Source organism: Amaranthus tricolor, chromosome 3 (assembly GCF_026212465.1).
Source record: "Amaranthus tricolor cultivar Red isolate AtriRed21 chromosome 3, ASM2621246v1, whole genome shotgun sequence".
Classification (NCBI taxonomy): Eukaryota; Viridiplantae; Streptophyta; class Magnoliopsida; order Caryophyllales; family Amaranthaceae; genus Amaranthus; species Amaranthus tricolor.
The window spans coordinates 20,265,421-20,284,646 of record NC_080049.1 but is presented as its reverse complement, the minus strand read 5'-3'; the positions used below and the strand labels follow the sequence as shown (position 1 = coordinate 20,284,646).

The window sequence follows — 19,226 nt, the reverse complement described above, 5'->3', positions numbered from 1 at the left end:
TAAAGAAATTTTCATTTTTTATTTTGGGTGTTTCATTTGTTGTTTTATAAGGAATTTTTCTATTTATATTATAAATTTTAGACAAAAATTATCTTACTCATCTTCATTTATTATTTTAATAATGCTTATGATCCTCACGTATCTTGTACTAATTTCATTTTTATATTTTTTATCATCCCAACATGTTTTTCACTAATTTTATAAAAATATTTTTTATTAGTTGCGGTCTCATATTTTTTCCACTAACTTTCTTTTAATATTTTTTAATATTTATGGTCCTCACTTTTTCTCTATCAAATTTGTTATTCAATAAAATAATATCTCACCTATCTAAAAGATTATATTTTTCTTAATTACCGTGAATATTCCTTATGAGAACTTCATTAGAACGGAGAGAGTAGCCTTTTTCGTTGTTACTAACTTTTTAGCTGACTGAAAAACAATTTATTAAATATATATTTTTTAGATGTTTGATCATGTTGTTCATATAGCAGGCCAAAAATAAACTTAAAAAACTAACGAAAAATTGATTTGTCAAACATAACATATGTCCATGGTTCAAATAATAATAAAATTTGTCTTAAACCTTGAGTTTGATATCTGATATTGTTGCATTAAACCAAGAAGCCATCTCTTCCCAAGTATCGCCCTCTCCTTATCCATCTCTAACCATCACTGATTCAGTTTTGTAAAATCTAAGACCTAAATATTTGATTTTCTAATATCTAGAGCAAAATATTCTATCTTTTCTTACTTCAAATTATTAATAAAATCTGAATTTTCTTTTCCTACTTTCAAGCCTATAATCTATCTCCATAAATTATCTCTAAATTTATCTTGGTCAAACTTCTAAGATAATTAGGATTCTTCTTTCCTATAAAAAAAATCTTATCTTTTCTTCCCATCTCTTCTATATCTTAAGAATAATTAATTTAAATTATATTTTATTTTTCAATTTTTTTGAAATTAATAAATTTTATTTGAAGAAAATTAAAGGGATATTAAATGAAATTGACGGCATAAAAAACTCAGAGGGAAAAGAGCATTTGATAAACACAGGATGTGAGAGCTCCCTTTATCAAAATCGAAACCCCAGTAAAAATGTACTAAGTCATAAAATACGCCGAGACCACACCAAAGCGTCAGGCCCAACAAAACACCAACACCTAAAAAGTCAAAACACTTGGGTAAAGTCACAAGTTGGCCCACCAAACACCTAATACTAGTTGGCACACCAAAAATAGCCTAACAAAACACCTATTCTACTTGGCTCAACACTAACAATGACTTAAAAGGGCCAACACCACTAGGGCAAAACAAAAGAACAAGCTGCCACCACACAAATCTCGTTACCCTCAATGCCTGCCAACACTTTACCATAAAAAGCTATCTCGATTAAAAACGTGAAGCCCTAAGAAACATTACAAACAAGGAGGAATAAAACACAAACACCACCTCGACCTAAGACAAGCCAAAAAGAGACGATCAACACTGTCAAACCCTCAACACGTGGAGGCGGACCTCAACACTTACCGTGAAAGGGGAAATGCATAATGGGGATCACACAAACTCAACCTGAATGTAATAGGGCAAAGGACAGTTGTCCCACCACAAAATTGCCATTGATAACACCTTCAACATGAGAAATTTCAGACCTGAGCTACACCAATCACCTAAGGGTCGCCCTATAGAACCATGGTGTTCCTTCCTCTCAAATCGATCTAAAACATGAAATTGTTATCGCGCGAAAAATATGATGTGAGTAGGGATGAAAGTTATTTGGATTAAAACCGAAAACTAAATTAAACCAAACCAAATAAGAAATTTATTTTATTTTTTTCAAAAATTATTTGGATTTGGATTGAAATTTTGAAAACCGAAATAATTCAATTTGGATTTGGTTTTACAAAGGAAAAACCAAAAAAATCCAATTAGCACTGAATTATATAATAATAAAGCCAATTGAGTTACCTATAGGCCCAAATTTTAAATTAAAGAAAAAAAACCCAACAATCCAACCCCTCTTGGCTCTAAGCTAACCCTAGACTTATTCTTTTGATTTCATTCACTCTAATTCACACCTCCCTGTTCTCTTTGCTCTCTCTTCATTCAATCCCTATTTTTCTACTTCATCAAAATCGTTGCTTCATCTTCACCTTTGCATGTCATCATCATAACATTCAACATCGCCATTCGTCTTCTTCATCAACGTCTTTGTCGTTAACGTCTTCATTCATATTCATTTTATTAATATAATGGGATTTTGAATTTAATAGTTTCACGCTTTAACCTTTGCTTTTATATTTCTAATCTGATTTTTTGTTTATACTGTGTTTCATCATAATTTTTATCTGTTATTCTTTTTATTCTTTTGTAGTTATGGATCAATTGAAATCAACTCTTAATGGAATAATTTTATAATACACTTCATTTCATTTCTTATTCTGGTTCTGTTTTTTCAATTGTACTTATTAAGTTTTTTCTTTAATCATCAATGTTTTTTATGTAGAATTGTGAATGCATCTTTTGTTTTATCTGTTGAATTTTCTCCCTCTTTTTCAGTTGAATGGGTTGAACAAAAAATATAGATATAAAAAGATAAAGTGTAAAACAAAAAAATATATGTAAAAAATCCACTATTACGCTCATTCATAAATTTAGTTTTCGGTGTAAATTCGGTGTAAACCGAATAATTTCGGTTCGGTGTAGTTTGGTTTTTAAAAAATCCGATTTGAATTTGGACTTGGAAGGTAAAAATCAAATTTAATTTGGTTTGATTAGTATTTGTATTGAATTCAAACAATACACCGAATTTACACCCCGTAGGTGTGAGAGTCAGTGTCCTATTGGCATTGCAAATTGTAATATGGTATGCATTTACTTTATTTTTTCATAAGTAAAACTGGTGTTTTAACTTATTGCATTTGTTATTTTACCATATTGAAGTTGTTATTTTAACCTTTTAAAGTTAGTATTATATTTTAGGATCAATTACCAACTACTTAAAGTTTAGACATTTTAGAATAAACAACTTCGAAGTATTTTTTTAACAAATAATAGCTTTTAAAATACCAAATCTGACATTGATACAACCATTCACCAGATAACCTGCTAAATGACCGTTTACTAAGCTAAACGACCTTTGACTTTCAATTTCATTCATTAATCTAACTTGATTACCCAATTACCCCCAATTAAAACCTTCCACTCAATTTCTCTCTAACCCCTCACCAATCCATCAATCTCCCACCACCACCATCACCACCATTAAAACCCCTCTTTTAATAACCTCTTCATAGTCGTCGGAGAAGAACCAGGATATTTAGTGAATTTAAAAGGATAAAGATAGAATTAAAATTCTCAAGGATAACTGGATAATCACCATCACCACCATTATAACCTTAGTTGACCACCACCACCACCATTAAAACTCCATTAAATTCATAGTTTTTGTGTAAATTTAACAAACAAAAACAGAAAAAGGAAATAGAGTAGCAAGTGGAGGTGGCAAAGCAGCAAACTTGGGAGAAAGATGATTCAACAACAAACACCAAATATTACCCAGAGATAATGGCGGAACCAACAGATTACCATCAGTTTTTTCTAATTTTGAGCTTTTTTTTTGCAAAAACTGAAAAATTTTCACTCTTCCTTCCATACCTAATTCATCCCCCCTTGTATTGGAGGAACAAAATTAGATTTACATCACCTATTTGCGAAGGTTACATCTCGTGGTGGTCTTAACCAAGTTATTGTTGAACGGAAATGGAAGGACGTGATTTCATCCTGTACATTTGGGATAAATAGTTTCAAAAACAGAAGATTACCCATTGAGCAAAACATTGTTGAACTTGAACCCAAAAGTAATTTTGGAATGCAAAACTCAGAATGATTGTGAAAAGGTTATTAAAGAAGGGTTTTAACGGTGGTGGTGTTGGGGTGGGAGAATGGATCAGATTAGGAAGAGTTAGATTGAGGTTGGGGAAGAAGGGTTTAATTAGAGTAATTGGGTAATTAGATTAGATTAATGAATAACAATGAAAGTCAAAGGTCATTTAGCATGGTTAACAGTCATTTAACAGGTCATTCAGTGAAGTAGTTGTATCGATGTCATATTTAGTAATTTGAAGGTTGTTGTTTGTAAAAAGAACTTTGAGGATGTTTATTCTAAAATGCTTAGAATTTAAGGCTGTAGTTGGTAATTGGCCTTTTTTAATATATTAAAGTTGGTATTTAAACTATTTAAGTTTGTTTTTTAACATATGAAAGTTTGTATTTTAACCTTTTAGAGTTAGTATTTGAACTTGTTGTAGTTGGTATTTAAACTGTTCAGGTTGGTACTTTTACCTATTAAAGTTGGTATATTAAACTATTTAACTTAGAGTTTTAACCTGTTTAAGTTGAAATTTTAACATTTTAAAATTGGTGTTTTAATATACTAAAGTTGGTATTTTGACATTAAAATTGGTGTTTTAATATGTTTAGGTTGGTATTATAACCTATTAAAGTTGGTGTCTTAATCTTTAGAAGTTGGCAATTTAGTATGATAGAGTTGGTGTTTTAACATGCTATGTTTGGTATTTTAGTAGTTGTAGTTGGAATTGGACTGGTATTTTAATTTAATAGTTTCTCATACCATATTAATAGGCAAATCAGTACATTCTTATTGCTGTTGACACGATCAATAAAGTTGTTTGCTAATTTGACAATGCTCACCGTCCTGATTCTAATTAAGCAATACACATTGCTAGTGGAGCGGTAATTTGTCCTTCTTTATCTTATACTCCCTATTATTCATCTTAGGTGTCTTATTTACTTTTGAGACACTATTTATTTATCACTCTTAAATTACATTTTATTATTAATCTATAAATTAAAACATAGTCATGTGGGATCTTATTTGATTCGTTTTGATGTAAAGATTATTAATATCAACTTTTTATAATTTTTAATTATACATAACTCGATATATTAAGAATTGAATAAGTGTATTGGATAGAGTGCATAAAGTAAATGGGACACTTAAGATGAATAGGAGGGAGTTTTTACATCGTGTAAACTTATAATATTTTCATTATTTTCTAGCATGAAATGTTTACCAACTTTATTGATGTGCTTAGTCATCCTGAAGCAGCAAACATAGTTAATTATGAGATTAGTGATGGTGTTGTTGGACCTCTTGTGTTTTGATGATGACTACACTTTATTTAAACAAATATGTTTTTAGAGATTGTGTGCAGTTCGATATCCGGTCGTGATTATGATCGTTGATAGTACCTATGACTTGGTTCATGGAAATATACGTGTCAAAAGGATCCGAAAGATGTTAGAAGAAGTATATCGCTTGGGATGTAAAATGGAGACATCAGGTTCACTGTTCCCAAGTTGGATGTTCCAGCAAAACTGAAAATTGAAGACAGCGCACTGTTTCTGAATTGGAGTCAGCTTACATCCACTGAAAATTCGGATTATTATATTAATTATTATTTTTAGTTAATGTGTTAATTAAAGTTAATTTATTGCATTAATAAATTATTAAAGTTAATTGGCAAAATATTTTCTAAACTATCTAACGTGTGATTTTCTAAATATAAGCCTTTATTTTAGGATCTATATTTAGTGAATATTGGATTTACTAAATATAGGAACAGCAGCTGAGTCTTAGCTATTATTAGCTAAAGGTAACCATCCCTAATATTAGTAATAGGTAACCGTCCCTATTATTAGCTAAAGGCAACCGTATCTAAATTTAGCTAAAGTAAACCGTGGTTATTATTGAAAAAGGGAACTGCAGCTAATTTTAGTATATGGGAACTGCTGCTAAAGCGAACAGGATCTATTATTGGTATCTGGGAACAACGGTTTTTATTAAATAACCGTGGGCTTGAATTTGTCAAGTTTAATTCCTATTTTAGAGACTAACCGTAGATGACCTTGGATATTAAAATCCACATTATTCTCATGATTATTTTGGATAAGGAATATTGGTTGGAATATTTCTTTTTATTAGGGAAATTGACTCTATAAATAGTGGACTCGGTTGTTCTTCAAAACTTGCCTTAGTATGAGCCATTAAATCATACATAATTTTGGGAGAATTTTTACAAGAAAATTTTGTTTTAAAAATGCCAATTAATTTATAATATTTTCTTGTGCAACTTATTGATTTTATTTTTAGAGAATTTTTTATCCTTTTGTAAGGAATTTTGAGTGATATTTGTAATTAGACTTGGGTGAGTCTAAGGGGGAATTTGATAGCTTTGAGTGAAGCTAGTGTGGAGTTTAGCTTTTAGTGAAGCTAAGTTTGTTTTTTTGAGTGAAGCAATTTGAGAGAGAAGTTGGCCAAGTTGATGCGCTTCGAGTGAAGTAAGATGTTTAATGTAATTGTAGCGAGTTGCCTTAAACATAGTGGAGAATTTAGAAATCCCGAGGGGTCGTGGTTTTTCCTTCTATTTAGGCCTAGAAGGTTTCCACATAAAAATCGTTTGTCTCTTTTAATTATTTCGCTCTAAGTTTAAGCTTTATTTATTTTATTCAATTCCGCAAAACCAGGGCAAAAACGCTTAAACTAGTAACAACAACAATTCACCCCCCTCTTGTTGATGTTCCTGTTTCTAATTGAGTCTACAGATGCAAAATTCGATTGAACTGTCAATGATGATAGCTTAGTTTGTGGAATATATCTAGCCTATTTCATGGAACAATACCAGTAGAGTTTAGACATCCCTAAGCTATTCAAGGTTAATCCTTCGTGTAATAAATTATGAACTTTAAACGTTAAGTGACCTTAATCAGGATATCATGCACTAACATACTTTTATAAACAATTTGTTGATAGGAGGCTCTACAACTCAACTTTATTCACTAAGATCGTATTAAGTGATATTAATCAAGGCACTGAAGGTAGGGACATGTTGATCGAGCAAGCCAATGACTTTGAGCTTGATAAACCATCAAATTAGTGAAGAGGACAACAAATGCTTCACAAGAAAAGAAGAAAAAGAAGACCAGTATCATTATCAACTTTTATTTCTGAAATATTTTCTCTAATTAGTGTTTTAATTAACTGATTAGAGTGTTTAAAGAAGTAGAAACATTTGATGAAGCAGTAAATATTGTAGTAACTAATTAGAGTGTTCAATTAACTTAGTATTTTCTCTAACGAAAGTGGTTTTTTTAACCTTTTTAAGTGGTGTTTTTAGCCTATTGAAGTTGATATTTAAATATGTTGAAGTTGATATTTTAACCTGTTGAAATTGGTATTTTAACTTGTTGATGTTGGTATTTTAACCCCGCGAAGTTGGCATTTTAATCCATGAGATTGGTGTTTTAACCTATTGAGTTTGGTGTTTTAATATATTAAAGTTGGTATTTAAATATGTTAAAGTTCGTTTATTAACATGTTGAAGTTAATATTTTAACATTTTAAAGTTGGTATTTTATAATAATGTTAAAGTAGGAGTTTTAACATGTTGAAGTTGATAGTTAAGTATAATAAAGTTGGTGTTATAATCTTTTGAAGTTTGAAATTTAGCAGGTTGAAGTTGGGGTTTTTCACTTTTTGAAGATGGTAGTTTAAAATACTTAAGTGTTGAAGTTGGATTTTAGCATGTTTAAGTTTGGGTTTTAACTTGTTTGAACTAGGTAGTTTAATATAATGAAGTTGGTATTTAAGTTGGGATTTAATCCTATCAATTGGTGTTATAACTTACTTAAGTTGATATTTTAACCTATTACAGGTAGTATTTTAACATATTTAGTTGGTCTTTTAACCTGTTCCACTTGAGATTTTAACCTGTTAGAGTTTGTATTTTAACATATCTACATTGGTGTTTTAACCTATTACAGTTGGTACTTTAACTTTTTAAAGTTGATAGTTTAATATAATAAATTTGGTGTTTAAGTTAGGATTTTAACATATTACACTTGGTACTTTAAACTCCAAAGGAATAAGATATCATGGTGTCTTTTACTAAAATTAGTTATTAATTTTCTTGACATCATTGGATAAATTAATAATAATTAAATAAATTAATAATAATTAATTAATAATAATTTAATCAATTAATATTGATCTTAAATTTCCTAGAGGCTCAACTTGTTTTTCTGTAATAAAAGTTGATTGCAGTTTGGGTTCAATTTTACCATTTTCGATTATCAACCGATTCGGATAATGTCGGTTTAGTAAACCCATAAAATGAACAAATTTTCTATCGTGTAACATTTAGTTTCGATTCAAATTTTCGAGTAGGATCACATTTAAATAACTCAGATTAATAAACTTGATGATATTTTGTTATATAAATTAATATTAAATACTCATGTTATGAATAGTTACTAGGGCAGACACCCTAGTACATCGTTACCCATTCCCTAGCTCCACAATTTTTTACACCATAGGATAAATAGAAGAATTAAACCTTTTCAAATACTAGAGAAAATTAAAAATTAAATATTAGAATTATAAGTTTTCAAATAACGAAGAAAATGAATGATACTAGCATGTATTATAAAATTCTGAGCACATTTGAGTTTTTATATAAAAAAAATGTGCAACATATATTGTAACACAGAGTAGTAAGGGTACATAATAAGCAAAGAGAACGGTCTTATGCTCCTCAAACAGAGGAGAGGATGAGAGACAAATGGAGTTAATAAAGAGGCTAAATTTAGATCCTTACAAAACAATAAAAGACTAAAATCAAAGATAATCATCATCTACCTTGGAAGGCATAGTTACGATAGCTATTTCTGCTTCCAACACTTCAAATTTTACACCATGGTAAGAACTTAGAAGTTCATATATAAATAGGTACCACATTTCTTGAAGGCCCACATGAATATTTATATAGCCATCATTACGTACGTCAATAGGTCCATAATATCATCATTGATTATAATTTCCTCAAAAATTGGTAACAAATTCCAATGTTGTGGCATTATATTATGATTTTGTACCAATACAAACAGATGAAGAATATTAATTAAGAACCTATAAATTATAATACGAGCCACATAAAGAATGTGGACCAAAGAGTTAAGGCTAGGGCGGACACAGCATACGTCCATAGCATAACCACTGAACATTCACCCTCGCCTGCTTCGAAGAGTTGGGCTATTGTACCTGTAAGTTTACCACTATTAGATTTTCTGATATGCCTTTATTTAACCTAAGCAACTACGAACAACAACAACGATCTGACATAACTCGCTCTAACTCAAATAGTTTCCATCTAAATACAATCGAAATTTTATAAAATATATGTTCCAAATGTTTTTGCTAAATTATATTCATTTCGTTTCTTAATGAAGTTTTTCATGAGAATTGTTCACTGGATTTAAGAAAAATAGAATCTTTTAGATAGTGAAGATATTATTTTATTAAATAATAAATTTAATGGGAGAAAAGTGAGGACCATAAATATTAAAAAAATTATTAAAAGAAAATTTATGGAAAAAACAAGGAGACCACAACTAATAAAAAAATATTTTTACAAAGTTAGTGGGAAACATGTGGTGACCATAAGACATATAAAAATATTAAAATAAAGTTAGTGGAAGATTAGTAGGGACCATAAACATTCTTTAAATATTAAAATGAGAATGAGTAAGGTTATTATTGTTCAAAATTTATTATATAAATGCAAAGATTTCTTACGAGAACAACAAATAGAACACTCAAAATGAAAAATGAAAACTTTTTTAAGGAACAGAGTGAGTATTATATTTTCATTTCCATTTTTAGGTTTTTTCGCATTAATATCAACAATCAAATAAGCGACAAGCCGGCAAACGAAGCGTTATTGAAAATCTTACCAATAGACATAGCTGGTGGGAGAGCAAACTGAAGCATGAGCACAAACTGATACAATGGGTTGGATCCGACCAGACCATAGCGGTTAGCAGCACTTACAATTACGATTCCAAGCAGAGGCAATGCTATGTAACGCACCACCATTATCCCTATTACTAATAATACACTTATTCCAGATCTTCTTAAACCTAAAATATTGGGGCACTAAATATTATTAATGATAATGTAACCTCGAAATAATACTGAATTTATAATTGTATACTATGAAAATATATTTATATCTACTTGTGAGGTGTTTATTATTCGGTTCATTGGGGTCCGAGGTGATTCAAATCGGGATTGGTTTCAAATTTTTTTGCTTTGAACACATTTCTACTCTCTTTGTCCAACTAATTTTGCTCTAAAGATAATTGATGGAGAAGTTAAGAAAAGTGGATAATTGGTAGTATAGATTAACTATGAAAGAAATGTATAAATGAGATGAAAAAGTAACTTAAAATATGGATAAGAATTTCTTTAAAAAAAAAAAAGTAATGCCTAAAGGAATTTAAAAGAAAAGTGAGATAAATTTGATTGCCAAAGGAGTATAATACTCCCTCCTATTCAGCTTATGTGTCCCATTTTCTTTTATGGTCAAGTCACCTTAATTGTCCCATTTCTATTTTTGATATGAGTTTTTGACTTTTATACCCTTAGTAACTTTATCCTATTTTCAATTATACCCTTCATTACCCATACTAATTTTCCTTTCTTACATTGAAAAATCCATAATTTCACTCTCTTTCCTACCCTTAGGGTCCCACTTTTTACTCTCCTTACAATCCGTGAAAAGTCAAATGGGACTCCTAAGGTGAATAGGAAGGAGTATGAAGCTCAAAAAGCTAAGAAAACAAGTAATTAATTACCTCTTAGAAGATTAGCTCCAACGATGAGTGTTACACAGGGTACTGTTGCTCCTCTATACACATGACAGAAAACAGGAAGAAAATTAGATACTGTAAAAATTATTGTTATTGAGTCAAGAATTAAAATTAACCATCGCTTAATCTGATGGTTGAAGCCCACAAAATATAGATTTATACTGTTTTAGTTATCACAACTCATTGGGGTACAAGAATACATACCCTAGTATTTCAGAAGCACTGTATATTATACGAAGAGGAGCTTCTGTACCAACTAGCAACATTTTTAGTAGAGGGACTAGTCCAACAAAAAATCCTATGGCCTATATACACAATTTATCGTTGGGTTAATAAAGAATAATAATGATTGTAACTTATAATGAAAATTTACAAAAAAAAAAAATGTTAAAGGAGTTTAGAAAGTTACAGAGCCAATTGTAGTTGGTGCGAATAGCATTTGTAAATTAATACTTCTCATTCTTCGAACAACGCCAAATGTACTGTTCTTGATCTTTTCTAACTTAGATACAGTTTCCCCAACCTGTAACGGTTATAACAGCCAACAATTTTATTACATAAAATATCATCATCAACATCACTACAATACTCTCTTAGACTTATATCAAAAGTCCAAGTTTGACCATGTTTTGTTCATCTTAAAAAATAAATAATTAGTAAAAGTTAGTTTTAAAAAGTAAAACATGAGTTTTAATCGGCAATAATCAATTAAAACAATTAATAAAAAATTAATTACAATCAGTAAAAATTATTGTTAAGCAGTTAACCCCAGTTATAATTTATAACTAAAAATTAGTAAAAATCAATTTCAATTGGTTACAATCACTGAAATCAATAAAAATCATTTCAATTAGTAAAAATAAGTTACAATAAGTGAAATCAGTAAAAATCAATTACAATCAGTGAAATTAGTAAAAATCAGTTATAATTAGTTTTGATCACTAAAAATCAATTTCCATTGGTAAAAATTAGGTAAACTAAATAAGGTCTTACAAGTGCATATTACATGAACATCATTATCATCATCCTATCCAGTGTATCCCGATCATAGAAAAACTATGGATAGGGTCTGGAGAAGGAAGAACGGCGGCAACTCATACCCATAAAGGAGAGCGCGGCCAAAAGAGTTCCCCGGCTCGAGAGAGATAAAGTGACGTAGCTACACGGAAAAGATAAAATGAATGCATATTACATAAACGTTTCTTTTAATTGAAATATTTGGTGTGAGATATGAGGAAAACTTATACTATATCCATTTTTTAGATCAAATTTCAAATTTATTATTGAACCTATATATAACAAGACTTACAGAGTTTTCATTCTAAAACCAATTGTTAATAGGAGTAACCCAACAAACATATATTAATATGAAACACATATAGATTATTTTTCCAACACCAATAGACTCTCATCTGAAAGAGCGTGACATAAAATACTACATAAACTGATGTATAATGGTACCTTGGAAAGTAGTAAGGGTTCAGTGTTTTCTGAAGCTGCATCACAAGACCTTATTATCACAACGGAGTGATGGCTGTCTGTTCTCTCACCACGGTTGGTTTTCTCAGCTGATATTTTCATTATAACATAAACATAAGACCAAATATACACGGCTCCTACCTGCAAATTGTTTGATAATTTCATCAAATTTAATAAATAGCAAGTCTATGTGAACATGGCCTGGAATATAGGCTTGGATTTGTCTAGGCCATAACCATGATCATTCGATAAAAATCAATTTTAATATTGATTATAATACAAGAAAATTCTCTCCAAGTTGATTCACACACATTCACAAAGTTGTGCCAGTATCATTATCATCATCATTTCAATGAGTTTCGTCCAAATCAGGGTTTGGAAATGATATATGGGAAAAAAGACCGCTGACCAATACCCTCAAACAGAAAACAGAAGGTAGAAAAAACAAAACATACGAGTACAGCACAGCGACAAAACGAATCAGGCTACAAGCAGACAAACCCAACTTATATACTAATATCCTAATTGCCTTCTGATTATACGAAAGAAAATAATACCGCCATGGAAACAGAAACATAGGCTGCCCCATCTGCCATGCAAATTGAGTATTCACCAAAGGGGTTCTTTGGTTCATTGCATATTGCTGGAATTACTATTAATAGCAAGTTCCCCAAATTTCCTGTTCAATTGTTTTACAATTTATTAAATTAATTATACGCACAGCTAAAATCATTTTTACAATTCTGTCTATTGAATATATTAAGTGGTGCATAATATACCTGCAGCACAACATCCTATAACAAGTCCTTGCAAATTATGGGGTGCCTTGGTGATCTTGACTAGTATCCATCCAAGTACCGATCCAATTATAAATGTGATCAAAATGTTTACTGGCATAAACCACCTACAAATACAAATAGTTAAGAATTCTAAATAATAGCTTCTTACATTAAAATATGATTCAATTCAAAATTGTTCATATATCAAAATGTATAGTTAGGTAACTTACATGTTAACCATAACATCAAATGTAACCGTCTTGGCTAGGTAGGCGCCCATTAGACAAGGACTGAATATGTAAAATACCAACTGTTGTCAAAGAAATACCATTTTCATCAATATGGTGCAAACTCGTGTCTTAAGGTGTACAAACATAACCGACGACCCAAAATTTACTTGACATTATTGTAACCGAACTCAATTTTGACCTGACTTTAAAATGAGTTTAAATTTATATAAAAACCAATTATGTGGACATTAGGCCCAATTTTGAGCTAACATGAAATATCTAAACCTATACCCTTATCTACATTGAATAGAAATCAAATGTTTTATTAAAATCGAAACACCAAAATATCATGCATTTAAACATGAGCACCTATCTTTTGGACTTGAGACAAAGAAAACTAATCTCAAACCTCTAAAGTCAAGCGTTGCTAGGAACTACCAAACATGTAACGTAAAATGTGCATAACTGTTGATCGATACGATTACAGATAAAATTAAGCTTGTATTAAAATTAAATACTTTGATGATCCCAATTAATTATTGTTCTTCAAAATAAAAGTTTGCCTTTTTATTTTTAATTTCTTATTGAGTGTGCCTTGCCTTGGGCTAAGTCTTAAGACAATCAGACAGCCACTTTGTTTTGAGTTTTGACCCTTCAATTCCCAACCCTTCAATATACTTTTCATTTTTCAGAAGAAGAAGGTTCTTTAGTTTCTATAATAAGATTTCCTAATATATGCCAAGAATAACATTAAGAAGTCATTCATTTTTCATGCCAAAGTGTGTCGATCTTCAATAGTAAGCAGTAGTAATTGCAATCTAAACTTAAAGTTTTGGTATATACATCAAAACTACAACAATACATGATTGTATTTGTATTCTTCTTTTAAAGTTGGCGGGTATATATAGAACCAACATGGTTGCGATCAGAAGAATAGTGGGTACGAATATGACATTAGGATGTGTTCATACAAGCAGATGTAAGTATATAGGATTTATAATCTCCGTAAATAATTTATAGATGATAAATTTAAAAATTTAAGGTGAGAAGAAAATATATAGAGGAGGATGTCCCTATACAAACTTGTTCATTTTGTCATCTCTATGGTTAAATTGTCAAAGTGATTGATGGGTGATATACACATAAGACAATATCTCAACTCAATGATCCCCCACCGTACCCCCCTTCACCATGTCCAACCAAAACCCTAGTCTTCACAAATTAAAAAAGTCTACTTGCAAAATACTATCTCCAATTCAGACTAAACATCTCATTTCCTTTTAAGGTTGGTACAAATTAATTATTTCATTTTTATTTTAAGTAATGATTTTTGACATATATAGACACCTTCTTGTTGTGATTCCTCCTTAACTTGTACATGTCAACACTTTTTGTGATGATCCCTCCTTAATTTATACTTGTGGAATCTTTTTTATAGTGGTCCCTTCCTAGCTAATTTGTAAATTTAGAGGGAAATGACTGATAGCTGGTACCTGATTATAATGGCTGATTTAACCAGCTGATTTTAAACCCGCTGATATAAGCAGTTTGTTCAAAAACAGCTCAGCTTATTCGTATCAATAAGCTGTTTCAACCAGCTAATTCACCAAACACTAGCATTAGCGGGTTTTGACTACCCAACTATCTATTTATATCAAAATAAGCTAAAATTGCTTAATAAACTAATTTGCCAAACACTCCATACTATTTTTTTAAATTTCAAATGTGACATTTGCTCTCAATTGAATTAAAGTATCACCTTAAAGGTTGTCTTAATATTTATTTTAAATTTAAATTTCAACACAAAATTAAGATTGATCACTATGCATAAATTGAAACAAAAATATGGACTTACATTATTCAAGTTATGCCTTGCTGTTGGACCCAATAAATTAATGCGATCTAGGGCAAGTATTAGACCAACTGCTGTCAATAGCAATGTCTTCAACACTGGCATTAGAGCCACCATGAACAAAGCTAAGAATCCCATTATTATTTTTTTTTTCTTTTTTTTTCTGTTTATTTTTGGGTGGAAGAGGGGATAACGAAAAAATCAGCTCGAAAACTCAATCTAAAAACGAATAATAATATGGTTAATCCTGAACATAACTATTTTTATAGAGCTTGATCAATGATTGACATTTTACAAAAAAAATAAATGTGGGATAAGTTATCTATGCCAATTCAAAGCTTATGTGTTGTCTATTCATTGTCACAAAAAACATTACCATGTATATGTCAATTACTAGCTAGTCATAAAACTGAAAAAAAAAAAATACCAATTTAATAATTATAAAGGTTAATCACGCTAACAAATTGTTTAAAATTATTAAACAGAGTTGAAAAGCTAGACAAGGACAATGTTTCTTGTGAAAATGGCCATTTTTTTGCACAAACGACATGCAAGTAAGTACAATATTGAATAAAAAATATTAAATTAGAATTTAATATCTCTTTTGATAAATTTTTAATATTGATAATGATATTTAGGAGACTTTATCAATATTAGATTTTCTATTGCAAAAATTTATTAATAGGCCAAAAGACTAGGGTATACTTGAAGCTGATTGCTAGTATATACAAAGAGATAGCATAGTTAGGCCAAAAGACCAGGCCTAATGTACCTTGCGCGAAGCTTAGCTTCTTGAGGAGCATATGTTAAAAGAATGACCTTTCGTTAACTACAAAGGGTTTGGTTTATAACATGAAATTGTAGAAATAAAAGGATTTATGTATTCAAACTGAAGAAGTAGTATTGCAGCATGTCAAACACTTAAAAAAATGAACGAAAAGAATAAAAGTAAGTACATTTCAAAATGTGTGAAAGTCTAAGTTATAATGGAAGCCGTTATGTACAGATATTTGTTTACAGACTTTAGTTCTTAATAGTGACCGATTCAAAAAAAAAAAAAAAAAAGTGAAGTTGAAACACTTTCTCTTACTTGCCAATCCTTTTTCCATTTCGACATTACAATCATATTAGTTAGCCTTTAGTTTAACAATATAAAATATTTAAAAACAATAAAAAAATCTTTTTTAGTTATATATAGGAAAAGTTGCCTGAAATAATCCAACTTTTTCATGATTTTTCTATAATAATTTCATCTATTGATTAACCATAAATAATCCCAACATTAGGGATTATTTGCTTGAGTAACTCGATGACGTACTATAGTTAGTAACTCTTGCAAAACACACGTAGTGTCAACTCAGCCAAGGCATTAATAGACTACCTAAAACATGACTTTATAGAGCTTGTCTATCTTAGAGTAAGTGTGATCATATTCCATCTTTGGGACTGGTAACTCCCTTGGGGTAACTTAACTTAGACGCACTTCTCACTAGCATAAACTACTCTATCATTGAATAAATTTTCTATCAATGAGTAAACATTCTATCAATGTGTAAGCTTTCTATGAATGAATAAACTTTCTATCGATGAGTAACATTCTATCTGTGGATCTTTTCTCCACTTAATGGCATAGTGACATGGCCAAGGGCGTTATCAGCCACTTGGCGCCCATGTCAAAGTATGAGCTCATACCCCCTCCAGCTGATCCTCTCGGGTCCTACCTTCGGGAAAAAGTAACACACTGGGGTACTAAACCAGTGAAGAGGCCACCATATTGGGGTTTGCAAGGCCCGCATGGTAATACCTCGGTCAAGGGGCAGTATCGGCCATCCAGCACCCAACGACAAAAGTATGCTCATACCCCCGTTACGGTGATCCCGTCGGATCTCACCTAGGGGACTACTAAATCAATCGCACATAATCCAGTTGAGTCATGCCAACTAATCATAATCCAATACTTTATCAAATGGGAATAACTCCCGCTTTCGACTATTAATGAGTGCCCTAGGATAGCAGAACGCCGAAACCCACTAAGCAACTCAAACAAAATATGAAAGTCACTTGTAAAGGAGTTTATCTAACTCCAAGTAAGGCATAATCCAACTCTTAAATAAATAAGGGGGTGGTCCCTGCATTCTACTAACACTTTTATTCTCTAAACTATTTTAAGCGCAAGGATTTCATAGTCGATAACTCTTCATATACAGTGTATTCACTATTACCTCATAGTTTCGATACAATGAATATTATCACAATAAAAATAATATTTTAGAGCAATTTGCATATAAGGGTTAGTTAGTGCGTGTACGTTACCTGTAAGCGTCACTGCACGACAAAAGTCACAAAAGTCACCAACTAAAGTTCTACCTTCCTCGTATGAATTAAGCGCCTATATAAGTTAGGAGTAGAACTAATAAGTCCACTAATCTACTTTGTCATACCAGCTAAAAGCCGAAGTAACCACTATCATCTATTCACGATAAGTTTTCAATTATTTCTAGCAAGTACCCGACTCATTCAACACCAATTATAATCGTTAATTCAATAATAACACATGTCTTTCTATCAACAACAAAATAAAAGGATTATGTGAATAGTTTCCTTACATCATTTAACTTTGAGTTACAATGATTCACATCATCTTAAAATAAAACAACCATTCACACTTAAGTCTCACAATGTTAAAATATAACACTAATATGACATCATGACAATTCTTAAAGCGGTCGGATTGCGACATCTTTCGCTACGTTCTCCAGAGCTAGGAAGACTACAATCGAGCATCACAGCAAGTCTACAATAAGTTGATATTATTCCCATGGCCTTACAAAAATTATGCATTATAACTTCAACAACAACCTAATATGAGCACTTGTAGTTCACAACAATCAAACCACACAATTAGCAATTATTATTCTCAATTTAACAACAAAAATCACTTTCATAGTCAACTAAAATTATCGCCATTGCTAAATTATCACAACAATAACCAATCGAATTAATCTTAAAACAAATTTTAAGGTTATTTAATTAATCATCATGCCACCAAAATATAGCATAAACACACATTATTAGTGATTTCATCTCTAAATTCAAACCCTAGCCCTTTTATGTTCAAAGATAACACTTTTAACCATTATTCATAGTAAGAATCAATAAAACTAATACACCACCAAAATGTAGCATGAAAGCTAACACCATTTCTAATTTAAAAGATAACACCTTTAATTATTACTCATAGTAAGATTCAAAGAAACTAACACACAATCAACACACAACCCATAATTTCTAATCATACTTCAAACCCTAAATCATAAATATGTCCAATTATCCATCAAACTCTTACCCACAAAAAAATTCAATGAACTTAACACAAAACCAACATCAAACTCAATACACTTAATAAAACTCCAAATAAAACTAAAAATTAATTAGAGAAAAGAGAAGAGATGGCTCACAATGGGGAAACTAGAAAAGGGTGAGGGTATAGGTGGTTGTTGTGATGGTGTGGAGCACAAAAATGGCGGAGGAAAGGCTGTGTGGTGCTGCTGCCTTGGCGTCACAGCAGCTTGCTGCTATTGGGAGGGAGAGACGCAGCTGTTGCTGCCGCAAGAGGGAGGAGTACGACTGGGTGCAACCGCCTATTGCTTATGGAGGGTGGATACTGGTTGTAACTGCCGGTTATAGGGGCATGGTCTGATGGTGTTACGCAGGTAGTGAGGGAGAAGGAGAGTAATAGTGGAACTGTGTAACCAATATGTTAGAGTAATAGTGGTGTACTACTGACCCACCACCAAAAACAACCTTGGAGAGCCTCTTCTTCTTTGACGCCTTGGATTTCACATTTTGAACCGCGTCACGATATACGACCTTTAATTTATCCACATCGCCAATAGGTAGCTAACCAACAAAGCATTTATGCTAACTTTCTAAAACCTATTTATAAAAATTAACACCAAAGAATACACAAAAATTTAGGTAGAGCTTTCTCTGTAAATTGGACATCCAAAAATTTATTTAACACCTTGAAATAAGACCAATACTAATTATTATAATTCATTCTATCGTCGGTAACTACAAATCAACCAGCATTCCCTCAAAAACTTCAATAGAGGCTAATCTATTTAAATAACAACCTAAAAGCATCATTTA

General features: G+C 31.1%; 1 protein-coding gene across 1 annotated transcript; it reads right to left on the bottom strand.

The window, feature by feature from the left end:
* Positions 1 to 8,999: 8,999 nt before the first annotated feature.
* On the bottom strand, positions 9,000 to 15,212 carry LOC130808770 (protein PIN-LIKES 3-like). The gene is made up of 10 exons (XM_057674258.1): positions 15,078 to 15,212; positions 13,223 to 13,302; positions 12,993 to 13,117; positions 12,771 to 12,892; positions 12,196 to 12,354; positions 11,144 to 11,257; positions 10,939 to 11,039; positions 10,720 to 10,772; positions 9,817 to 10,002; positions 9,000 to 9,124 (listed from the first exon to the last, which is right to left on the bottom strand). Exons 1-10 carry the CDS (start codon positions 15,210 to 15,212, stop codon positions 9,000 to 9,002), a joined length of 1,200 nt encoding a protein of 399 aa, XP_057530241.1.
* Positions 15,213 to 19,226: the final 4,014 nt, after the last annotated feature.

Excerpts from the sequence above, each read along its gene's own strand:
- LOC130808770 (XM_057674258.1), bottom strand. The coding sequence starts at position 15,212 with ATGGGATTCTTAGCTTTGTTCATGGTGGCTCTAATGCCAGTGTTGAAG. Across the intron at positions 13,118-13,222 it reads TTTGATGTTATGGTTAACAT|GTGGTTTATGCCAGTAAACA; the intron begins GTAAGTTACCTA and ends TTGTATTTGTAG. Across the intron at positions 12,355-12,770 it reads ATGTTTCTGTTTCCATGGCG|GTAGGAGCCGTGTATATTTG; the intron begins GTATTATTTTCT and ends AACAATTTGCAG.